Source organism: Uranotaenia lowii, chromosome 3 (assembly GCF_029784155.1).
Source record: "Uranotaenia lowii strain MFRU-FL chromosome 3, ASM2978415v1, whole genome shotgun sequence".
Lineage (NCBI taxonomy): Eukaryota > Metazoa > Arthropoda > Insecta > Diptera > Culicidae > Uranotaenia > Uranotaenia lowii.
Window position 1 is genome coordinate 299,196,361 of NC_073693.1, and position 26,559 is coordinate 299,222,919.

The following is a 26,559-nucleotide window of genomic DNA, read 5'->3' on the forward strand; positions in this document are numbered from 1 at the left end:
GTAACCTCGGGGGCGTTCCGAATAAGTTTTTTCGCTTTCTATAGATAACTCAATAATGTAACGGAATGGTTTGTGTGTTGTGTCTATGGCAGGCGGCCGATTATTTTAGAATTTATTGAGCATCGGAAAGTTTTTTTTCCCCTGAAAACGGTTTTTGAACTTTTGCTTGAGTTCAGTTGCAGTGGGGTCGTTATTGTCGGTTGAAAGTTGTATTTGGAAATTTGGTCTTCAAAAATATATTATTATAGGTGATAAATTTCTGGTTTGAGTTATGGTTTCCATCGATTAGATCGACCAAAAATAAATTACAGAGGGAACAACAATTTGGTCCAATCCAGGATTAATCCCATATTGGAGAGCAACCGGAATGTTGATCTAATTTTTTTCTCTTCTAAATTAAATTCCCTGCACTAACATCGATCCCCAGCACCAAGATGATGGATGCTTCCAAGGGTGAAATTTAATTTAAAATTTCTTTCCAACCCGGCTCCTTCCAGCTAAATAAAACAACTTGAAGTTTGGAATAGTTTGCATGAGTGGGTGGCTCAATGAATGAATGAAGAAGGCAGCATCTTTCAAGAAGGCAAACTCACCTCCCTTTAGCTTTGTTTACCGTTTCGGAAATTACTAGGAACAGAAAAACTTCTAACTATCAAAACTTAGTCCCTCACACACGGTAAATCAAAATGACTCATGATGGGGAGGAAGGAAAGTGGGGATAGTCCCGGCGTTTTGTGATGAAAATTGACTCTCCGCCGACAAATTAGCCGTATCCTTTCGTGTTCGATTTGTTCGAGAGGCCGAGTCTGATCCCTTTCGATTCCGTAGCAGCATCGCCACCACACATGGAAGGAGACGGCTTTCCAGAGGCTTGCCGCTGCCGCTTTCGTGAAGATACTTCGCCCGAGTGGAAAATTTATGTCCCGGACGGACGGAAGCTACAGAGATAGCTTTAGGTTCTCCGCCTCGTATATGTTTTGTGTGAGGTGGCTCCAGAGAGTAGTTCGACTTTTCCGCCATGCCATTCCGGATTCCGTTTGTAGCAAGCAAGCAAGCAACCGGCACATGTGTGTATATCTGTCGAAGTGCCAAAGGCCAAAATTTATTAATTGAGAAAAGTTTTGAATGCCGGAGCAGAACCCAACTCACACCTTTTGTGCTGTCGATGAGCGCCGCAGCTTTGCCTATCTATCTGCCAGTGACTTGACTAGAGTGCCGGTTTTCTCAACTTTTCTATTGGTTTAGCGTAGGTCGACGTTGTTGTTATTGTTGTTGGGGCGTGAGCAGCAAAAGATATAACTTTGGCAGCCTCTTTCTGGCCCGGGGCCAATGAATTCTTCGGTTTTTGGGGAGCCGCTCTAAACTTTAACGCTTTCGCCTGTTGGTGGGATTCTAGGCAGGAAAAACCGGCAGCCAGGACTAGTTTATTATTTATTTATCGAGAACAGCACCGGTCTTCCTCCGTCTTTCTGGAGGGCCGCTTTCGGGCTTCATAATGTAGAAGCCAAGAATTAACTCTACGGCACACAACAATAACGGCATTTTGTTCAAGCAAAACTAGACACAAGCCATCGTCGTCGTAGTTGTTCAAACCGGATGAAAATGGATTTTTTTCGGAATTTTATGAATCCTAACCCTTATCTACCTCAGTCCATTTTCCGGTATTAACCTGGGCATTGGTGAAGAATGTGTTTTAAATTAAACCGAAATCTATCGATTTGAAGCAGTATTTGATGCATGCTTTCAATCAAAAACGCTTGTTTTAATGAATGTTGAACGAAAATGCTTTGGTAGTTTTACAAGGTTTTTGTGTAACCTTAGTGCAATCAATCAATTTCCATTCACAATTAATTTTTTATCAATGAAAAGTTCAGTGACATCTTTCACCCTAGTTTTAAATTAAAAAGGTAAGTAAAAGTTCATCAGAGGTAAAAGTAATGCTTTGACCGTGATCTAAAATAATTTTATAAAACATACTCTATGGAGCCACTTAAGAAGATATAACATAGGGAAGATACTGTGACCTGCTCCAAAATCACAAGGGGCACAGGGGGAGAAGTGCCGTCCTAGGAAATGGTCGTTGTCTCTCCCAAAGGCAAAACCAGAGTCGCTGACCTGACTGAAAAACGTTGTACAATCATTACATGCTCTATTATGCGCCACCGAAGCGAATCGCTGGTTTGCTATATATTCAACATACAATTTGTGTAAAAATCGAGTGTAATCGATAAAGAAAATATTTTCTACTGTTTTTGACGTTATTTTTCACTTATCACAATTATAAAAAAAATGATAATGTAACGGATCATGTGAACTTTCATTTTACAATCAAATTAGTTTTCTAACTCACAGGATTTTTCGTAAAATCTGTATTGTTTCAAAGTATGTCCAAATTGAATGGAATTGTTAGCAAGCTTCTTAAAAAACATCTGTTTATAATGGAAGATAAAAGCTAAATTAATCAACCGATTTTTTTTAAATTATTCGTCGGAATGTTTTTTATCATGTTTTAAGTAATAAGTTTGTTAGAACCATGTTTTTTACGTGTAAAAACTAAAAATAGCATATGTCCACAGTTAGGAACATTATTTTCAATGTGTTCCTAATTATGGACATAGTCAAAGTTTTCCAAACTATATCAAAGTCATAGAATGTATTTAAAATAAATAAAATTGATTGAATTGTGTTTTAACTTTATTTTCAACGATCGGTTAAAATAAAGTGTTTTGAGCTAGTAAAACATGATTTTTTTACTTCAGTGTATCTCAAAGCTAAAAATGTTGAAAAAATATTTTCGCCAGGTTGTAAAGAACGCACCTTTCGCGACAGAGAAGGAAACCATCAAGTTACAGAGAGCTTCTCAACAAAAACAGAATCGAAAGGAAAAATTTAAAAAAATCTCAATAAAATACGTTGTATACCGTCATCTGGGGTATACTGCAACACTTTTCAAATTCAATGCCTTCTAAAAACCTAATGTCCACAGATAACCCTACCATTTGTACATCGAAAGTTTCAAGGTTAAAGGGATATCAAATTAACATAGTTCCACCAGTTATTTTTAAATTTACATAACTTGCGATTTTCACCCTACTAAGAAAAAGGGGTAAGTTGCAAAAACCTTTGTTTTTAATTAATAATGAAAAAAAAAGTTTTAATAATTATAATTTTTGACATATTTGTGATGTTGTTACACATAAAGTCTGCAGTTATTTTTGATTTTGTTAGAATTAAAGTCTATATTTTTTCTGTCAAAGATTTTTTTTAAAAGAATGCTTGAGGGGGCTGTATACATTTAGGGATAAAAAATACTACAACAAATTTTACATCATATTCTAGCATATGGAAATAAGATTTTTAACTGTAAATCATTGATTTGCATGTCAATGCATTTTAGCCCAGACTGGTAACGGAATTTTAAAAATATTTATATTAAAAAATTTAATGATTGTCCGAAAAATATTCATACACCAACAGTGTTGATATAGGATAATAAAATCAATATAATGTTTTAGGTAATATTATTAAGCCAATCCGTCACATTGTGTAAAGTTTTTTAAGGCATCATAAAATGTAAAAAATTCTATTTATTTGATTGTTGACAACTGGGAGCACTGCCAATTTGAAGCGACGCGACGCCAAATGCCAAACTACAGTTCAGTGGCCAGCCGTAGATGTCTCGCGTTTGGAAAAGACGAGTTCCGGAAAACATTTTCTACCACCCGCGCAAAGTGCATGCAAAATTGAAAAATCTAGCTAAATTATTATATAACCTACCTACCTAAACTATAGTCTTAAATTTAAATAATCTTAATCGCTAAAAGCAGTGAACTGAATTGTGGTAATAAGTGAAAAGTTCCTACATCAGTCCACCAGGTTCGTTCTTCCCGCTGCTTGCTAAACGGACATGCTAAATGCTAACCTCTATGTTTCCCAGCAGCACCAGCTAGTTTGATTATTCTGAAACTGTTCCGGCTCTTCCGGCTGAGTGTAGAACTCTGCTATTCCAAGCCGCGTATTTAACAGTTTATAAGGTTAATTTACTTTGCCACATGTGAAACAGAAAAGTTCATGCTAACTCCCTTTCGTTTACTTAGCAGAAGCAAACAGTTCGATTAAGAACCATTACGGCTCTCCCAGCCAAGTAAGCTAGCTTGACTTAAGCCGTACAGTAACTTACCAGGTTTGCTATTCTAACTTCATGTGAAACGGCTTAAGCTAATTCTTTGTTTGTTAACAGCATACAAGAACCGTATTAGAACTGTTCCGGTTGTAGGATAAGTTACTTCCAACACTGATTTATAAGTTTGATATTATATTAGATACGTATTTTAGATCTAATCCTAATTAATAAAATTACAGCTTGAAGCTGCTTGATCGCTATCGAGACCGGTGTAAATTTTCTTTGCATACAACTCGGAACATGATTTTCCATGAGAATCAAAAACTGTTAAAAACTATTTCACGATGTGAGAAATTATGGCATCATCGTTTTGTTATCATTAAATGAAAATTTTATTACATTATATTAAAATAAAATTTAAATAAGTGTTGTGGTACATAAATGTTGCATCGGACCATGCTGTTGCATGATGCTCTGTTTGACTGTACTTATTTGTATCCTTTTCAATGAATTTTCTATTTTTTGTAATAAAATAAATCAGCACAAACACGTGAAAAGGGTCTATGTTCATTTATGACGTTTCGAGAAAAACGCGTTTGAAAATTTGGCAATCTGTTTTTAATCGCTAATTTAAATTCACGAGGAATCTTCCAAGTCCATATGGTCAAAACGGTGCGTAGGATCATTCTAAATATGTTTTTATCGATACGACGGTGTTTTCATGGAATAATAGCTCGCAATTGTTTATAGACCCTAGCTGGACTATGAAATTCGTCTAAATGTTTTATACACCCTTTGCTTTGTCTCATATGTGTGAGTGAGATGAAGATAAAATTTCCCCTATTTTTTAACAAAGGCTTATGGTTCTAGCTACAGGAGTGAGTGAATAGCTTTCCGCATTCTTCCCCTTATGATTTTTTGCATTTAGACCATGGGTGGCCAAACCATGGCCCGCGGGCCAACTTTTTGTGGCCCGCGAAGCTTATTTTGGAAAACTATGTTGTAAGAATTAAACGTTTTTCTTGGTCTGGATACATGTATTTGACTATACACCAACTAAATTTAAAACAAAAATCTGAAAATCTTTTTGTACTGATATAAGTCAAATGGGTAAAAGAGTATAAAAACTTATTTCGAGAAAACACGCTTTTAATAAGTTGTGTTTGGCCATTTTTCATACATTTTTTGGACATTTGCAACTTTCTTTTAAACGTAAAAGTATGCGATTATAATTTTCAAAATCTGAAAAAACACCAGATCTAATTTGAAACATGGAGAATCGATTAGCATTATTTACTCAAAATTGATCATTTTTGCACTTATACTCCTGGCTCTGACGGCCTCATATAATTTTACAAAAAAGTGACGGTCACTGAATAAAAAAAAACAATTACAATTACAATTTTTAAATTATTAAATTTGTACGGTATTTAACACATTATCTGTTAATTCCATCACTCATTTTTTAATGTTTTCCGATTGGGTTTTTGTATTGTATTTCATCAACTTAGTTCATCCATCAAAATTTAATAACTTTTCAAATTCATGGAAAATATCGAAAGTTTGCTCTGTATTTTTTCCATTTTTTTATTTTTTGCTAAGCTTTAACAGAAAATGAAAATAAAACCAAATCAAAATATTTTTCAATTGGCAACGTGCTCTGTATTTATGTTCATTAATAATGAAAAACTAGATAAAATTTACTTTTGGGTAGTAGAGTTCAACTAGAAACGATTTGGTACTGATAAATTGCTCAGAAGAACCTCTTTTTTTAGCTAAATATTCACTTTAAAAAGATGCAATAATTTAAAACAATCAAATTCGTATTCATCCTGTTTGTGGAAGCTTCCCAATACACTTGTCGAATCGAGAAACTGTAAAATTTGAAAAGAGTTGAGGTTGAGGTCCGTACTTTGAAAAATCAATGTTATTTAAAAAAAATCTTTTAAATGTCAAAAGCTTGTAAACGTTATTTTTTTGAAAAAAATCCATACTCCGTTTTTTTCTAAATTTTTTTGTCAAAAATTCCATTCTGCGTTTTTTTATAATTTTTTTTCTAATTTTTCCTAGGAGAACGGTGAACTTAAAAAATTGGCAAATGGGCGGTAATTTTTCTAAATTTGGAGACCATACAATTGACTAAATGTCTATTGTAGTTACGCGATTTGCCATTTCTGAGATGGAAAAACCGAGGAGGTTTTAAATCTCTTGAAAAAATTTACATACATAAGTTGGAAGGGTTAACTATTTCGTATTGCGTATTATTTCTACTATTTTTCAAATGGAGCAAGCATTGTAAGAATATGTAAGTAACAAAAATTATTTATTATGATGACTCTTTACTCGATGTGAACTAAGCAAATGTTTTTTCTCTTGAGTTATCAAAAAATCTATTATTATTTGTTGTCTAAGAATACTCCAGAACTATTTGTTTTTTTGGCCCGCCAGCCAATCTCATTTCTGAAAATTGGCCCGCCTGTTGAAAATATTGGCCACCCATGATCTAGACCAGGGGTGAGCAACCTTTTGAACCAACGGGCCAATTTCAATTTGAAATCTTGTAGGCGGGCCGCACCTAAAATATTTTTTTTTGTGATAATTATCAGAGCTTCACATCATCTTTCAGAACTACAAAGTTTTGGCGAAAAAAAAACTGAAAAAGAAATGATAAAAAAATTCACTTGTCCAAAAACAGTAATTCATCACAGCTTTTTAAATACTCGATATTGAAAAGGTACCTCGCTAAATCTTTGTCATTTTTAAATTCTCTCAATTTTCCAATAGTAATTCTTGGCAAACATTCGTTCTTACAATATTCTTTAAAACCGATGATACTGTTCGCCATCACTTCCATTTAAAAATCTTCTGGAGCTACCACAGTGAGTGTGATAAATATTTTTTTAAAGAAATCACAGTCTTCTCAGCGTTGGACGTTGCATCGAGATTTGACTTTTTATCCACAATTCAAACTTCTCCTCAAAGCATAGATTTTTTTTCCTACAAACGTTAAAAAACCCGTTTTTTAAATTGAAGTTCTGAATTGGATCATTGCAATCAGATGTTGAGCAAGGTTTGCAAAATCACAGAAAAATGTACAATTTATGTATGTGAAATACATATATTTAAGAAACTTTCTTCAAAACTACGTTCTTGATTTTAGAATTTTTATCCACATTTTTTATCATATTTAGATATCATTGCGATTTGATTTGTGAAATACATATATTTAAGAAACTTTCTTCAAAACTACGTTCTTGATTTTAGAATTTTTATCCACATTTTTTATCATATTTAGATATCATTGCGATTTGATTTCTAAAGCTTTATTTTGACTTTGGTAATGAGGGTGGCGAATTATAAGTGAAATAACTCAATTTACCGATGTTTGTGATAAAGTTTCTATCAAATTTCTGAAAAAAGCATAGTTTGGTCAACGATATTTTGGGTGGAACCACAGGATTTCAGATATCTATTGTTTTTTTTATCAAGAACTAATAACTTTTGTGGCTTGATTCATGTTGATAAATAATCTAAAATTGTTACTTCAGGCATTATTATTTAACTTTCGAAATTTTCGTCAATATTCAAAAATAAAAAAATTATGACAAGTTTTGGTTCAATTTTTTGCCAGTATTTGAATGCTAACAGAACAAACCTTTTTGCCGAATCGGATAGAATAATTTAAAAAAAAATTTGCTGAGCATACTTTTTATTATTCAACTTTATTTTGCTTGAAATGGAAATAATGACTTCACTAAACCGGCTTCGAAATTCCTTTGATCATGTGTAGATTCCGATTATTGGCTGTTCTTCCGACTCACTTTAATTGATTTTGCTCTGAAAGTGGTTGGAATTAAATACCTAATAAGGAAAAAAAGTATGCTGAATAAAAAAATACTGAAATATTACGTTTTGTCACCGAACAATATTGCATTTAAGTCTTGAACAGAATATAATAACAGCTTAAAATGCCAGAAAAAAGTCAACAATTTGAAATTTTCTCAAATATCCATTGTAGAAAAAAGTTAAGTCATAAAAATTTGAAAAAAGCTTCGCGGGCCGCACAAATGGGTCTCGCGGGCCACATGCGGCCCGCGGGCCGCGGGTTGCTCACCCCTGATCTAGACCGTTTGCTTTGTTGTGGAGTAAAGGGTGTATAAAACAATCTGTGTGAGGATAATCTCATTTTATTGCTCTTATTGTTTTAGATCCTTTACTCAAACTGCATTATAAATCTTACGAAAACTGAAAAGCTAAAAACGGTTTTTTTGTTAAGTAGAGCTCTTATTGGGCTATTTGAATCCGCTGAAAACGGGTTTTGTTTACTTTGTCTTTTATACCCTTTTCACATGTTGGTGCTGAAATGTATCCATTGGAAAAGTAAAAGTTTGAATTTTAATAAGCTCAACATCCACTACTTTCTTCAAAACTAGCGTAACGGAATATTATGTAGGATTTATATAGTCCTTATTTCTCTATTCATATTCCAAAACGATGTAAAATTTATAAAAAGGTAAGTTTTGAGATTTTTCTCATTAAAGTATTCAAAAAAAAAAACAGACCCGTATGCAAAATCAGGAACAAATAGTGTAATATTGGGTACGGTGATACATTTTTCCTCATATGTTAACATTAGGAACAATTAGTGCCATATTAGGAACGACAAACTTTATAAAACATGATATTGTTCGTAAATTAAGGCTTGAAATTATTATTTCAGACCAAAACAGAGTTCAGAAAAAAAATTTGGAACTTAGTTATCAAAAAATTGTATATCTAAGTATTAAAGGTTCGGCGTAATAATATCAAATCTAAAAACCTCTGAGAAAATATAGCGAAATTAGGCTCACTTACCCTACAAGTAATTTTTTTTTCTGAGTATATTTTGATTGAAGCTATGTTAATCGACAACATTCACCTAGCTGAGAGCACCTACCAATGTGTCCTGTATGGCGTGCTTGAAACATTTTCCGAAAAATTTACACGTGACAAGCACCAATCCTATCGGCATCTCTTCCAAAATCTTGGAAATGACCATGATAAATAAGGTTATAAATCTCGCGTGAGCTTTCATTAAGTCGTATGAACCATCTGAAAAACTCGCAGAAAACTGCTGCAAAAGTTATCAAAACAACTTTTAAATTTTTATTTTACACTAGCTGACCCGGTGTGCTTTGCTACACCTTTCCAAAACAAATGATATTTTCAGAAATTATTCAAACTTTTATTGTTTTGTTGGCTTTATTTTAAAACTGCTTAAAATGAGAGCTGCAGTTGGAGTTTCGAATTGCAACACAAAGATGACATAAAGTAATTTTCTGAATTTTGATCTATCAATTGGTGTAAAAGATCTGATAATTTTAATCTGCTTCTTTAAGGAGGGTCCCAAATTTATCGTACGCAAACAATCTAACTTATAAAATATGGTTGTTTTTGCTTGATATTCTCTGGATTTATGCTAAAAACTGATAAGAGAGCCTTCCCTGTCCTTTCCTTCACCCCCTGCTGAATGGAGGTAGTCGTCTTTAATAATCATACCCATTTTTCGTGCCCAAAAATCCTCTTATATCAAATATAACTCCATTGGTTGATAAGTTTTTAAGCTTTACAATATAATTTATAAGGAGCATCCTCCTTTCTTCCACTCTCTAAACTGTAAAGCGTAGGAGTCTATATCTATAACAATCGTAGAAACATATCTCGTAAACAAATACCTTTCCATGCCATATTTATTTCCATTTGTTGGTTTCGTTTGCATAAATTGATAACTTATGCTAACAAAAATTGTATTGGGCTCACCTTCCTCCTTCTATGCACCTACTCACTGAAAGGAGGATGGTGTGTCAGATATCCATAGAATCATAGCAAAATGATTTTCCATGTTAAGTTTTGTCCATTTCTCGAATTTTATAAAAAAAAAAGTAAAATATAAGCCTTCTCTTCCCTTTTTATATTCCCAATTCTATCATCCTACTGCAAGAAAAGAATTGTTTCACATAGAAAAACTATTTTTCGTTCTCAAATACTATTTGGTGCCAAATTTAATTTCATTTGCTGAATTTATTCTCGAGTTATGCAAAAAAATTGTATGGATGCCCCCCTTTCCCCCTTTATATCTTTCCGCTGAAAAAAAATTTGGGGCTTCAATTTATAATAGAAACATTTCTCGTATCCAAATACTCTCACATGCCAAATATGGTTCAGATCAATCAACTCTCCAGTAAGGGAAACCTCCCCTCCCCCATTTCATCCATCTCTTTGAAGGAGTGAGGGAGTGAGGGATACCAAATATTCATAGAAGCATTTCTCGTACCCAAATATCGTTCCATGCCAAATTTGGTTCCATTTGCTGTTATAGTTCTTGAGTTATGCAGTTAAAACTGTATGAAACTCCCCTCCTTCTTTTCTTTCTCCTCGATGGAAGAAGAAAGGGGTCTCAAACAATCATTAGAACATATCACGTTCCCAAATACCCGCCCATGCCAAATTTGGTTCCATTTCCTTAATTAGTTTTTGAGCTATGTAAAAAATTATATAAAGAGGCCCCTCCCCCCTTTATATCTCCCTACTGGAAAGAGGGAGGGGTCTCAAATAATCATAGAAATATTTTTCGTATCCAACTACCTTCTCATGCAAAATTTGGTTCCATTTGTTTTATTAGTTTTTGAGTTATGTAAAAAAATATGAAAGAGGCCCCTCCCCCTTTTTACTGGAAAGAGGGAGGGGTCTCAAATAATCATTGAAATATTTTTCATATTCAAATACCTTCCCGTGCCAAATTTGGTTCCAATATCTTGATTAGTTTTCGAGTTTTATGAAAAATTGTAAGGTAGCTCCCCTCCCCCCTTCCTATCACCCCACTGAGAGGAGGGAGGGGTACCTTATATTCATAGAAATATTCCTCGTTCCCAAATACCACCCTATGCCAAATTCGATACCATTTGCTTGATGGGTTCTCGAGTTATGCCAAAAATATTCTTTTGTTTGGGAGGCCCCTCCCTCCCTTCATGAGAGAGGGAGGGGTCTCAAACCATAATAAGAACCTTCCCCTGCCTCCAACAACCCCACCTGCCAAGTTTCACGCAAATCGGTTCAGTAGTTTCCAAGTCTATAGGGAACAGACAGACAGACAGACAGACAGACAGACAGAAATTCATTTTTATATATATAGATATAGAATATGTTGTCCAGGCTACAAATATTCTAAATGGAAAGAATTTGCGGCTAGTTTATGTGAGTTTTTGTATTTTTTCGTAATAAAACTCTTTGTTTACAATTTGTTTGATACGACGCAAGCATCCCATAGACAAAAATCAAAAATTCGAAATTTTCATTTCACCAAATCAAGTGGGCGGTGCTTTTCATATATGTTTGAAGTGTGCTGCATGTATATAAGTAATCACGTGGTAGCACTTATATGCCTGTATCAGACTTATATTGTCGGTTAGTTTCAACGCAACACGTGCACAGTTTTTTTTCAGAAAAAAATACTCAATTTTACTATTTTTTCTCTAATTTGTTGGTGGTTTTTAATGTGTTAACCGCAGTGGAAACTGAAGAAGCAAGTAAGTAGAAGACATTTGAGGGGTTATCTCTGTGATTTATTTCCATATATACAAATATGAAGCTGTTATCGATAAGCGTATTTTATATTTCAAGAAAATGAACATTCAAACTTCACAAATAACACACGACGTATTACAGGACACGACACTTAACGTTCTTACTAACGGAAAAAAAAAGGAACTAAAATTACCTTTTTGTCGACCGGTTTCGGGCTCGATGTTGCCCATCTACAGGACGATGTCCGACTGATTCCGCAGAAGAAAAACACTAACACAGCATCATACTATCACGTAGTATTTGTCGAAGAGGGGTTGGTTTTTATACATTTTTGTTTGCCAAGTTGAAAAGCGGCGAAATGATAGGCGCGTCATCCTCGTTCATTAAAGGCCTCTCTGAAGTCGTGATGTACATCGATTCCCAGGCATTTAAATGTGACGCTTTTCGAACACATTTTTTGAATTTCACCTTTTCCCAATCTATGGAATGGTTGAATTCTGATGCATGGGCGGCTACACTGGATTCGTTGGATCTGTTGTTTTCTACGGCATTTTTATGCTCCTTTATCCGTGTTTTAAATTTGCGCCTTGTTTGGCCAATATAGACCGCCGGGCAGGCCTCGCAAGGTATCTCGTAGATACCAGATCTTTCCTCCGGAGGCACCTTATCCTTTAGTGAAACCAAACAATCTTTTAGGGTGTTGGAACTTTTGTAAGCCACTTTCAAACCGTGGTTGGAGAGGATCTTCCGAATGCCATTGGTCAGTGGTGGGTGGAACGGCAAACTGACCCTTTGGGATTCTTCCTTTTCTGGTTTGAAAGTGGTGGCATTACTTCGGAACCTTTTTCTTTCGTGTTTGCGTAGGATTTTATACACGAATTTTTCGTCATAACCGTTCAGATTGGCCGCCAATAAAATCCTTTCTTTTTCGCTTTCAAACTCACTGTTTTCCATCGGTATGTTGAACAAACGGTGTGCCATTGAATGAAACGCGGCTTGTTTTTGTGCACCAAAATGATTTGAATCTACCGTTATGTAGCGATCGGTTGATGTCGGTTTTCGGTAGATTCCAAATTTCACCGTGCTATCATCTTTTCTGGAGATGAGCAGGTCGAGAAAAGGGAGTTTTCCATCCACTTCTTTTTCGACGGTGAATTTGATCGAGCTGTGTTGGCTATTCAAGAGCTCAAGAGTTTGTGGGAGATATCGTTCTTTAACTGTGGCGAAGATATCGTCGACGTAGCGCCACCAAACTCGGGGGAAAAGTTTTTCCCTTTTTTCGAGATCGCCTTCAAAATCGCTCATGAACTTTCCCCTTTGCTCGCTGAGCTGTTCATGAGCGATTTTGAAGGCGATCTCGAAAAAAGGGAAAAACTTTTCCCCCGAGTTTGGTGGCGCTACGTCGACGATATCTTCGCCACAGTTAAAGAACGATATCTCCCACAAACTCTTGAGCTCTTGAATAGCCAACACAGCTCGATCAAATTCACCGTCGAAAAAGAAGTGGATGGAAAACTCCCTTTTCTCGACCTGCTCATCTCCAGAAAAGATGATAGCACGGTGAAATTTGGAATCTACCGAAAACCGACATCAACCGATCGCTACATAACGGTAGATTCAAATCATTTTGGTGCACAAAAACAAGCCGCGTTTCATTCAATGGCACACCGTTTGTTCAACATACCGATGGAAAACAGTGAGTTTGAAAGCGAAAAAGAAAGGATTTTATTGGCGGCCAATCTGAACGGTTATGACGAAAAATTCGTGTATAAAATCCTACGCAAACACGAAAGAAAAAGGTTCCGAAGTAATGCCACCACTTTCAAACCAGAAAAGGAAGAATCCCAAAGGGTCAGTTTGCCGTTCCACCCACCACTGACCAATGGCATTCGGAAGATCCTCTCCAACCACGGTTTGAAAGTGGCTTACAAAAGTTCCAACACCCTAAAAGATTGTTTGGTTTCACTAAAGGATAAGGTGCCTCCGGAGGAAAGATCTGGTATCTACGAGATACCTTGCGAGGCCTGCCCGGCGGTCTATATTGGCCAAACAAGGCGCAAATTTAAAACACGGATAAAGGAGCATAAAAATGCCGTAGAAAACAACAGATCCAACGAATCCAGTGTAGCCGCCCATGCATCAGAATTCAACCATTCCATAGATTGGGAAAAGGTGAAATTCAAAAAATGTGTTCGAAAAGCGTCACATTTAAATGCCTGGGAATCGATGTACATCACGACTTCAGAGAGGCCTTTAATGAACGAGGATGACGCGCCTATCATTTCGCCGCTTTTCAACTTGGCAAACAAAAATGTATAAAAACCAACCCCTCTTCGACAAATACTACGTGATAGTATGATGCTGTGTTAGTGTTTTTCTTCTGCGGAATCAGTCGGACATCGTCCTGTAGATGGGCAACATCGAGCCCGAAACCGGTCGACAAAAAGGTAATTTTAGTTCCTTTTTTTTCCGTTAGTAAGAACGTTAAGTGTCGTGTCCTGTAATACGTCGTGTGTTATTTGTGTAGTTAAAAGTTCTTACGTTGGCACAAACCACTAAAATGAGTGATTCAAACTTCAATTGGGCATTACAAAAATAGTAGTAATCAAAATAGCTCTCTGGTTTTTTCCCCAGTTATCGATTATAGTGTCCTTTAAAAGCTCAAAGCGGTTTCAGCTGCCCGAAATTGCCCGTTTTACAGATATTTACGTTTTTCTAGATGATATTTTGACTGTTTAAAATGCCCTATGTTTTGAGAATGGCATTCAGCTGATCCATCGAAGCGAAAAGAACATTTGTTAACCATTATTTATATGAAACCTTCTATTAATAAAGAATTTTACACTTCTAAGCTTGGAAAAATCCTGAATATGCTTTACTATTTTGAAATTGAGAAAACAAACCCTAATTTGAAATAAGCTTTAACCATATGACTTTTGAGACACTTTAGTGATTACGTATAAACTAATGGCGTGAACAGTAGATTTTATCTCCAGATGCCCTTGTTTGCCCATTAAGCTGGCATAAAATGATTCTTATATAGGAGTCTCAGACAACTTCGATCGTCTCTTAGGTATATTAACATAAAATTATCAGAATAAATTTTTCACTAGTCTTGTTTTAGAGGGTGGAAGACTGGTCGTTCCAAGCAGAAAGGTTGATTATTCAGTTTTCTTTCACCTCAGATATTAGAAAAAGAGGGCAAAAATACTGCATAGAAAGAAATATCTCAATTTGCGAAAAAATCGTCACCAAACACGTGTTTTTTTATGGTATTTTTGTTAAAAATGGCGTTTAAGCTACTTTTGCGATCACGAAAAACAAAGTTTACGGAATAAATTTCTATTCTGATCTGAGATACTGTTTAAAAGGTAAAATCATTTTGTACGATTTTTTCATGCATATATGTATATGAGTCACTTTTGTGAACATTGTGTTAACATACGCCATTCATGCCAATAATAGCTCACATCATTTCCAACAACTTTCTATATGACATGTATGAGTAAAAGCGCCAAAAACCAGCAGTTTTGATTTTTGTACCGGTATCCCATACCTTCAACGCACTGTGCGACGTAATGAGAGCTCACGCAAGAAATATTGTCCATCATCAACGCTCAACTTGGCCAGTCTATACAATCATGCATAAATGTCCAGGGATTAAGATCCGCGTACCTGGGAGATCACTATAAGACTAATCGAGAAAATCAGCCCAATTCTTCCAACGCCACGCCTTGACGTTATTCGCCTTGTTGACCGATGCGCCATCCTGTTTGAAGACATAATGATCCTTCGTGAAGAGGTCCCGAAGTGCTAGAGCTGCAGCCTTCTCCAGATCCTTGGTTTGTACGCACCTACGCAACGATGAAAAGCTTTTATAGGGCATAAGCATTTTTATCAATGCTTTAAGGGCAGGAGAGCTTTGATTTTACGCCTGGTTATTATGTCTCTTAAATCATCTTGTATGAATAGGTCTCAACTCAAGAAAGTATTACACGCTACACAGATGAAGTCTGCGAACAGGTTCATAGATTCAGGGAAACTTCACGCTTACAAGTGACCGATCCCTCAATAAAAATCGCCCAGCAACGGCATACTTATAATTTATAAGTATGCCGTTGCTGGGCGATTTATATTGAGGGATCGGTCGTTATATGAGTTATAAACACTTGGTCCTTCGAACCGGATCGTGATGTCTATTACGGACGGGATTCACACATTAGACCGAAGAATGATTTACGCAATTGGACTCTACGCCAAATTTTGTTCGGCCGAATAGCGTAAGATCAAATTGCAATTTGACCATGGTCATGAGGCCGAATACAATACCAGGTCTGATATGTCATAAGGTGAAGGTTGTAATGCTAAATTAACCCAGCGCACTATTGATGTTTAGTCGAACAGAAGTTTGGTCGAATAGATACCAGGCCTAAAGATCGTTAAGGAGAATAGCCATTAGGCCAAACTGCTGAACCCGTAATTTTGGGTAAACGTAGGAACACGGGAAATCTAGAATACCTAAAGTGAACAAGTAAGTTGTAAAGAACATTGGTTTTGATAAGAATTGTGATCCAATAAGCTTTTCGACGCCTTCGGAGTAATTCACGTCTAATAATTTTCTAATGTGTTTTCCTACTCCAACTTGCATCGAGTAGTAATAACAGAAAAGCTGACAGAATTTTCAACTCCTGGAGCACCTTCAGACAATTATTTTTAGTCAGGAACATCGTTCCACACGCAAAGTGGAGGAAAACGCAAAGATGAGAAAGCACAAATTTTATCAGCGGATCCCTTGACGGGTAGGTATAAGCTGGATGATACGAGCAACTGGTTTATGGTCGGTCTTATGGTCGGTTTTTCTTCCCTTGGCGGTTGTTGCGGATGGAATAATCTTCGCGTGCAAAATTTTTCAACCACCGCGTTCAAAAAAAAAGGTGCCCAGAAATATTAACATTCATGTCCGTCGTTCTTTAGGGAGAAACTATGGGAGAGCTTAAGGTTGAAGTTTTGTTGCGGTCGCTGATGTTGTTGTGGTTGTCACAAATCAACCGCAGACTGGGAGAAACCGAAAGAGAAAATTCAACTGTCTTAAAGGCTAGTATAATTTTCTCGAGCTTTTGTCGACACTGATTACGATTGTAATAAAAAAAGAAGGGATCTAAATTTGAAAAAAAAAAGGAAAAATTAAAAAGCTGAACTAAAGTTTCTCAACTTCTTCAAGTTGAAACAGAAAGTAAACTTCCTTTAACGTAATTTCACAAATCAGAATATTTTCCAAATTGGAGGAGCATCTTGATTGGTTCATTTGTATAACATTCTTTGAACTGCAGCATCTATTTGTGGCTGTAAACCAGGACGCCTACACGTGCTTCTGCCACTAGTTATCACAAAGTTATACATAGCAGCACACTTCTGAAAGCTTTCCGATGCAGCACTATCTATCGAGAGAAGTGAAAAACCGACACACAAATGTCACCGGGAATGCACTCACTTGTCGCAAAGTAAGTAGTGGCTTCGGCAGAAGAAAAACTTTTTTCCCATCTATAGGAAGTAGCTGCTACACGGAACCTTTCGCTTCGTTACCTCGGTCGTAAAAGTTAGTCCTTATTTCCGGGCGACCGTCATCGGCGTCGCCGGACCAAATCTAGAGATTCCATCCAGTTTAGATCAAAACTTCAAACTGCATAAGCTGCTGCAGCACGGCTGATAAATTAACAACAAACTCAAACTCCCCAATTAAGGAAGAGTTCACCCAACCCACCACTCTCAATGGTCTTCTGCTTCTGAGAGCTGCCCAAATTTCCATAACTCCTCCTTTAGAAAAAAAAAACCGACCAAAGTTTTCGAGCGCGAAGGTGGAAATTCCACCATTCTTTCGGACCCCCCCCCACCACCACAAAAACAAAGTTTTCATCACTTCCGGTTTTATGGAGGACGCCCATCGCTCGCTGCCGCACTCAAACTGTTCCATTTATTTTAAAGGCTAATTAAATATAACCCTTGATGTCGACTAGTAAAAACAGCAGCAACAACAACGAACAAGTAGAAGTACTTGCCAGGAACAATAGAAACAAGAAAAGCAACAACAACAACAACAACAACAGTAAAACGGAGTGAGGTAATGATAATTAAATTTAACGTTGATGTACCTATATTGAACCAGTTAATATTCTCTTGGAGTATTTAGTCTACGCATCTTTATGCTCTCTTGGTGTGCTCAACAAGGATGTACACGATTCACATGCACACACAATTGAGCTTGTGTCAAAGAGAAGTAGGCTTCAAATTTTAACTAATATTTTGAAAAATCCTCCAGGTTGTTTCCAGGTTGATTCGATTCAATTAGCGTAGAATCGGAAATTTATTTACCAAACTTTGGAAAAAATCAATTATCAACAAAAATTTTAAAATGGAAAAAAACTGGGGACAGTTTTTTAAACTACTTTTGTAATATTTTTGTCAAATTTTATTCTTTCAGCTCACGATTTGCTTTTGGACCTTTTTTTTTGTGGACCTTAACAAAACTATATAAAATAAATTTAAAAAAAAACAGTAAAGAAGATTTTTTGATATCATTTCTTAAACAGCTGGTATTGTCTACCCCCTGAGTGGAGTGAGTAAGGACAGTTGCTTAAAAGATGAGAAATTTATAAACTTGAGAACAACAAAAATTGTTTTTATTTTTTGCCAGCTTCCATTATTTTTATCGTAATTTAATGCGTTGTTTTCGCTGAGATGATATTTTAAAGTTTTTTCTTATCCCCCAATAATCAACTTTTTTCATCACCTACGCTTAGGCAGGCGCGGTCCTATGGGAGGGTGGGGGGGTGGGGGGTGATCGGGGTGATCACCCCCCCCCCCCCTCCTCCCCCAAGCGGCAAAAAAACGGTACCAAATTCCCGCAAACGCTGGAATTTCTATGAAAATTTCGAACATTTCCTAGTGGGTGCTCTTTGGAACTTTCAAAATTTTCCACTCCGTGGGGGGTGATTGTTAAATAAAAGAATTTATTAATTTCTTAAATTCTTAAAATTGGAAAAAATTCGGTCCGCCAAACTAAAACCGCTTGTAACAATTTTCATCAAATTACATTTGTTAAGGCACTTACAGTGTTTAATTCGAAATTGGTGATGGTGAGGTGATGAACAAAACCTGATAAAAATTTAGTTCAGGAAATATACCTCCAAGAACAGATTAAAAAAAAAGGCTCCAAAAACTTGCCAATGTATTAAGATGAGATAAAACCATGTGATGATAATATCCCGTCATAACTCGCCTATTTGTTTCGGGATCAAGGACTTTCCAATTGAAAAATATTATTAGCTATAAGAAATGCATCCTTTATTAATCTTTTTAATTTTAAATTATACGTTATGTTTAAACTTATTGAATGCATGGAGCACAAAATACAATTTTTCACTTTTTTACTAAATCATTCGTTTCAAATTTGTAACTATATCTTCCGATTCAGTTCCAATAAATTTCAAAATCTATGAGAGCTTGAAATTTAAGAGAAAACAAATAAAAATAATGTTCCAAAAGCTGCATACCTAAGAATTTGATTTTAATGATGTTGTTTCAGAATTAAATTTATATTTAGAAATTGAAGAATCGAAATAAGAGTTTATATTAATTAGCTTTTCGAATCACGATTTAGCAATATACTTTAGAAAAATAATAAAACATTCAGTTTTAGCAATAGGTAATTCTCAAATAAATGTTTTTTTCACAAGTGTGTATTTTTTCATTTGTAAATTACATTTATATCGGAAGATTCTTTAAAGAGTTCTTAAATTGATAATTTTTAAACTGCTCAACATACAAATGACAGAAATTATCTTTTTGTCAACAATTGTTCGCAGTGAATATTAAAGATTCGCAGATTGTATTATAAAAGGATGTATAAGCTGTTTAAAAGGATATCAAAATAAGTATGTAGAGAACGTTTGTTAAACTTCTCTAATTTCAATTTTTTTTAAATATAAACCTCTAATTAATTTAAATGAAATTGGAAAGGAAGAGGAGAAGCAGTGTGCATCATGTTCGTGAAATTTGTTTTTTTTGAGAAGTATATCTAATCATATTATCCATTACTTTGATGATTAATCACTTAGATCAAATAATTGTTTGAATCATTATAAATTTTATGCTGATATGAAATATTTTTTCAAGAACCCAATTTCAGCCTCTATTTTTTATCTAAATGTTCAACTCCACATTCAAAAGGGTTTTTATAAATTCACATGGCCAAAGGATTAACACTTTTTTAGATGAAAATAATTTAATAGCTAATTTTGATTTATGTTGATGCCCTTAATTATTTTCAAATAGGTTAAAAATTATTCAAGATAATTCTGCATTTTTCTGACAAAACTTTTAAACATTATAATTAAAATTCGAAATAACGGTTCATATCACCTTTCTTTCCGCAAGAACGCAAGTAATTTTGACTTCTGTGAAAATTTTTTTTATCGAAATTTTCTGTTTATTTACTGTTTCCAATTATGTAAAATAATAGACTTTTAACAAATGTTTAAAGAAGTAATGACTACATAGAATTTAAGATATTTCTCAATGCAGAAACCAATTCGTTTTCAGACTTCAGCAAAAATTTTAAATGAAATAAAATCTTTGTTTTCTAAAACTTTCTTCAGTAATTTAAGAAATTCTTGTCTTTCAGAATTATTAAGCACTATAGATTTTTTTTAGATCATTCATCATCATGAAAGAAGTATTCCTTAATTGAATAAAGTATAATAAACAAGTTCAGAATCAGTTTTTTTCATGTTAACTTGTAAGTACATAAGTTATCAATGATTGATTTCACCCAAAACTGATTCTTTTCAAAACTCCATATAAACTCCATATCACCAAAACGAGAGGTGATAAACAAAATCTAGTTGAAGATTCGAGTTCAGCGCATCAAAATCTACTCAATCAATCATTAAAACAAAGACACCAAAATGCTACTTTTTGCATTATTTTGATAAGACGTTTTTATTAGGAAAAATCATTTTCAACTGTCAAAAACTAATCTTTTTCACCTTCAAATTATATTTAAATTTATGAAGAGTTAATCACCGTGATTTTGTTTGGTAATTTTATTTATCGACCTTATCGATGAAAATTAAAAGAACATAACTAAGAATATTTCAACATTATGAAAATTCTTGTCATATAGAAAGTTAGAAATGTATGGATATTGAAAATGAGAAAGTAGAATTTTATAAGGAGCATTTTAATCACATGTCATCAATTCATTCTTCATGGATAATAAAAATATAAAAAATAATAAATAAATAATAAAACGGATCAGTTGCGTGTTTGATCATTCAAGATCTCTTCCATTTCTCAAATTGTACTTTGTCAGTGATGATAAATTGTTGTTGTATTTTAAATACATAAAGTTATAAATTATTTTTTCTTGCCTTTTATAATGATTACTGCTGGAATTTGAATATTAATTAAGGATTTTATCTTTGATAACTTAATAACTTGATAGAATTAATCATTTTCATTTTTAAATTAATCATCTGCTAATTTCGAATAAATTCTCTGAAGTTCAAAATTGATATATTTTCTTCATCGATAATTCCCATTTCAACTGGTGATTGAATAGTATTTCAAATGGATGACCATTACAGAGGAATTTTTCAACCAAAAACTACAATTGAAATTGAAGAAAAGAAATGTAAAAATTAAAATGGTTGATAATTTACATTATTATCAATGATTTCTGACCTGATCTGATTTTTTTTTTATAGGAATTCGAGTTTAATTTCTTATCAAATTTTGGTGTTATATTTGATCTATTCTTCTTCTGTGCACGGATTGTTGTGTCCGAAGCTTCAAATTCTTGCTGTATTCCAATTTTTAATTCGCATTCCGTTTCTGATGTTTTGAATATACTTACTTGATTTTTTTTTGTTCAGAATAAGAATCAACATTTCGAATGATTTGTTAATGACTAACCGAAAAAAAAAATTATTTAAAATTTTGATTCTGATTTATTTTTGATTCGTATCAGTATCTTTTTTTTCAAGTTTGTGTGTCTATGGGTTTTGAATATGGTTTTAGAAATCAATTAGCCTATTTTTTGTCCTATTTTTTGGTATGCTTATAATTTCTTACAAATTTTTAATTCGAAACCCCTCATCCATGGACATGTCCATCGCAGGGGTCTGGTGTGCAGCAAATATTAAAGTCTCATTTGAAACTGCACACAACCCATTCCCCCCCTTCCCCCCCCTTCCACGTACTCGCACTCTCCAAATTAAGGTTTTTTTTCGCAATTGTAGGTATTTACGTTACCGACATAAGGCAAGAAAGAATTTAATGAATTTATGAACTCAAAAAAAATAAAAATTCATACAAGGTTTTGATACCTTTTGATGTAATATTTTGACGTTTAAAAACTATACTTTAAAAGCTCAACATAGAAACTTGGATGGTTTTTAGTTTATTAATTAAATCAACTTAAAAAATAAAACATATTTAAGCATTTATGCAGGTTTAATAATAATTATATAGTGGAATAAGAGAGTGTTTTTGTATGCCCCCATCATGTTTGTAAAATTCCTCCATCCTAAAATAACAGTATTTAATCTAATAATAAATAAATAAATGATTTTTATCATTGAGAAACTTCAAATCTAAGCTCTGATTAACATCTTAAGGGGGGGGGTAGGGCCTAACACTTAAAAAAAATCGATTTTTTCATTTTTTTATTTTCTTATTGTAAAACATTTCAAGAATGTTGTGTCAAAATTTTCAAGTCAATTGGAGCAAAACTGTAGAAATTATAGGCCTTTATCTCCTCCTATCTAATACTGCAAGAAAGCAAGAGCAGAAACTTCAAACGCGTTTTTCTCGAAAGCACATTTTTAAAGACCGTGGACATCGTCATTTGAAAACTACTTATCCGATTCTTTTCAAATTTGGAACATATTTTCTACATATAAAATACCAGACCCCAACGTTTTTCTTTTTTGTTTTTTTTTACTTTGGGGAGATTTTACAGGTGAAAAATGGCGGATTTGTTCGTGAAAAATCGTAATTTTTACTTCAAACAGCACACAAAAATTTCATAAAATTTTTTTTAAGTTAAATAAAAAACGTTGGGGTCCAGAAAAACATCTATTAAAAATATTTTGCTCTGATTTTTTTGACCTCAGATGATTCTGTGCTGAGATACAGTGTCCACCGCAAATCCTGTTTTCTAAAAGGCATCCTCGAAAGTGCTCCGTCACCGGCTCATTTTTCAATATTTTTCTACGAAAAAATTACTAAATGTTCTTTTAACAATGCTTTATATAATGCAAAAAATTCGAATACACTTGTTTGAACGATAGCTCTAGAAAAAATTCGTGAAAATGGTGTTTTTTTATACCCGTTAGACCCTACCCACCCCCCCCCCCTCCCCCCCCTTAAGAGAGAATTGAAAGATCTAAAAACAAATTTGATAAAGTTTTTCTCATGGATGAACTGCCTCCGTAGTATGGCAACCCTAACTTTTGTTTTATTCCATAAAATTATAATATACATAGAATTTTATAAAACTTCAGCTTTGTCATACGGAAATTATTACTTTCTAGCAGTTTCAATGAAATTATACGGAAATATTACCCAAAAAACAGGAATTTTTTTTTTTCAAAACATAAATAGGCGCATTTAGCCTGCACGGTTTGAGTTTCGGCCTTTTAGACAACAGTTATAATAAATTCGTTTTCTCGATAACGAAAGGAAATTTTAACATAAAAAATACTCCGATGTATAGAAAACAGATGCCTGCACACTTGTATATAGTTTTTATAGACATATTCGATGTAATATTTGATTAAATCAGTGTTCTGCTTAATAGGCGCATATAGCCCGCTCCTGCCCTACTCTGCTTTTTGTGAATTTTTACCAAATGTACTCTTTTTTTGTTGAAAGATATTTGATCAGATAAACTAGCGTATTTCTTCCATTTTGATGATAAGTTTTAATCGCCGATAAATTTATTCATTTAATCATGTTCATTGACACGTGCGGCGAGATGAAAAATGCTAGGTAGAATTTTTGTAAAGGAATGAAGAATAGGCGGATAGGCAAGCATCAGATGAGCTTCGTAGGATAAAGTTTGGATAGGTGTTGAAACTGTAAGTCTAGAGCATTTTTTATTGGAAAGCATGAAAGTGTGGTGGTACGCCTTTGCCGTACAACAGACTACTCTGTATAGGAAGCGTGATCGACTTTTGATCAACACATTCCTAAACACAGCAGGCCAGTTGGATTGTGTATTGTGAATACGCAATCGGGCTGGCTGTGTTTAGGAATCAAAAGTCGATCACGCTTCCTATACAGAGTAGTCTGTTGTACGGCAAAGGCGTACCACCACACTTTCATGCTTTCCAATAAAAAATGCTCTAGACTTACAGTTTCAACACCTATCCAAACTTTATCCTACGAAGCTCATCTGATGCTTGCCTATCCGCCTATTCTTCATTCCTTTACAAAAATTCTACCTAGCATTTTCATCTCGCCGCACGTGTCAATGAACATGATTAAATGAAGTATTTCTTCCATTTTATGAAGTTGTATCACATCTTATGCGAAAACTACGAAAATAATAATAAACATGTATTTCAAGTTGTTATAAACAGTGATCGCGATAAGCGCCACAGTAATGAATATGCAAAAAAAGTTAGATATAGGTAGTACAAGAATATTTTAGCAGAACAATAATAATTAATTGTCATGTAAGTCACAAAAACCTTCAAGACATTGGCAGTATTTGATGAATTTAAATATCTCAGTGCCACCTTCAGATAAAACGAAATATATACAGTAGAACCCCGCGTATCCGAGATCCAGTTATTCGAGCCACCCTTTTCATACAAATCCATGAAAAATGTGTTTGATCATCGCAACACATTGTTAAGCTGTTAAATCGACGTTTTTTTGCGAGAAACGTCGATTAAATATAATCCATGTAAAAACCGAGCTATGCAGCTGGATGATATGCAATACTAGAGCAAAAGGATATATATATAGGGTTTGTCAATATATTTCGTTTACTGCGTGGTTTCTCTTATCCGAGGTGGTTTTCTTCCCCGTGTACCCTGGGTAAGCGGGGTTCTACTGTTTAACGTTTTTCCTGACTTTTTGGATAAATTATCTCAATGCATTCTTTTTGGTATTGCGGGATATGGTACACAGCAATTTTTTTTTTGCTGGAAACCAGCAAAATTTTGCTGGTTTTTGTCCCGCTGACTTTCCAGCAAAATTTCCAGCAATTTAAATTGCTGGAAAAAACAGCAAACGTTAATGCTGGTTTCCAGCAATTCAAATTGCTGGAAAATCAGCAATCCAGATTGCTGGAAACCAGCTATTTCTTTCAAAACAACCGGCTGTATTTTAGTACCAAATTTTACATTTCAATTCTAAATTAAATATTGAATACTGGCTGTGCATATAAGAGCAATGAAAAAAAATTAGTTTATTCTATTTTTAAATTATGTTTTGTTTATTTTCAAGAACTTTTTTTTTAAATTTTCCAACACCGGCTCTGGGGGTGGCAGCTTTGTGCCAGAGTGTTGATCTTTTCGCTACCTGAGAAAAGAGTTCTGATTAGTATCTTTTATGAAATCTGTCCAATAAAAACTCACCCTTGACTTGTGTCTGGTTGCTAGAATATAGAGGAAAAATAAAAATAATTATATTAATCCAACCAAAATTCGTAAAATAAAGTCTCACCTTGCTTCAGCGTACGAAAACAAACAGACTCCATAATGTGACAACTCGATTGCTGATTTTCCAGCAAACTAGATCAATTGCTGGAAAGTCCAGCAATTTGAAAACCGATTACTGATTTTTCAGCAAAAATGACAAGAACACAACCGATTGCTGAAAAATCCAGCAATTAGAAAACCGATTGCTGGTTTCCAGCAAAAATTTGGATTGCTGAACGTTTCCAGCAATTTTTTTTGCTGGAAATCGAGGCAAAAATTTGCAGAGTGTACATACACTAAGATTGCAATTATTCCGCTCGGGATAATGACTCTACGACTCACAGAAGGATTGCTTAATTCTCATGAAATTTTGAAAGAAAATCCACCCGAATTTCGTGACGTTTTTCCTGAAATCCACACAGTAAACGAAAATTACCGAGTTCGATAATTTTTTTACCGAAATCCTAACATGTAATGAAATGACACTTTTTGAACTTCAAATGACTATAACTCCTATTATTATTGTTTTTTTTTTTTATTGTAGATTTCGAAAAACGTATGTGGAATACCTATTTATAACCGCCGCCGGGGGCAAATGACCCCTAACACTTTTCCGCCAAATTTCTCTTGTATCTCAACGATTTTTACAAAATTTATAGTCTTGGAGAACTTGTAACGTGACTCAAATGTTATTCTTCGATAATATTAAGCTACAATTGTTTTTCCAAAGTTATTCAAAGAAAAAAACATTCACTTAGTGCTACACATACTCAAAATCCGGTGCAAAAGCCGAGTTTAGGTGTTAGAATAGTCTCGGAAAATACAGATTGATAAAAATTTCAAAATTTTCTAAGAACAGCTACCTTTGAATAGGTCGTCAAAAATTCGGGTGTTCCGTGTTTTTATAAATCTAAGATGCCAAAGTGTCACAAATTAGGGGAGATAAGAGCATAACGAGAACCCGGAGCATAGTAAGCACTTAAAATTTCATGAGGAACAATTTTGTATCCACGCCGAATCCCCTATAGAAGCCTGATACCTATAGACACCCTTTATAAACCCCTTCCTTCCACTTAATTAAATATTGCTAACAGTTGAGTCGGCCGCGACTATTACGACCCCCTTCCCTACTAACCTAGTGAAACGAATACACTCGGCACG

General features: G+C 34.6%; 3 protein-coding genes across 3 annotated transcripts in view; 2 read left to right on the forward strand and 1 right to left on the reverse strand.

Moving 5' to 3' along the window:
- The window catches only part of LOC129755361 (8-oxo-dGDP phosphatase NUDT18), a 155,941-nt gene that overhangs the window by 23,350 nt on the left and 106,032 nt on the right, over window positions 1-26,559 (forward strand). The gene's annotated exons all lie outside the window — the stretch shown is intronic.
- On the reverse strand, window positions 12,008-12,991 carry LOC129753651 (uncharacterized). Its single transcript, XM_055749492.1, has one exon. The coding sequence runs from the start codon at window positions 12,989-12,991 to the stop codon at window positions 12,008-12,010; it is 984 nt and encodes a 327-aa protein (XP_055605467.1).
- On the forward strand, window positions 13,022-14,005 carry LOC129753652 (uncharacterized). Its single transcript, XM_055749493.1, has one exon. The coding sequence runs from the start codon at window positions 13,022-13,024 to the stop codon at window positions 14,003-14,005; it is 984 nt and encodes a 327-aa protein (XP_055605468.1).

Coding starts and splice junctions, on each gene's coding strand:
- LOC129753651 (XM_055749492.1), bottom strand. CDS start 12,991: ATGAGCGATTTTGAAGGCGATCTCGAAAAAAGGGAAAAACTTTTCCCC.
- LOC129753652 (XM_055749493.1), top strand. CDS start 13,022: ATGAGCGATTTTGAAGGCGATCTCGAAAAAAGGGAAAAACTTTTCCCC.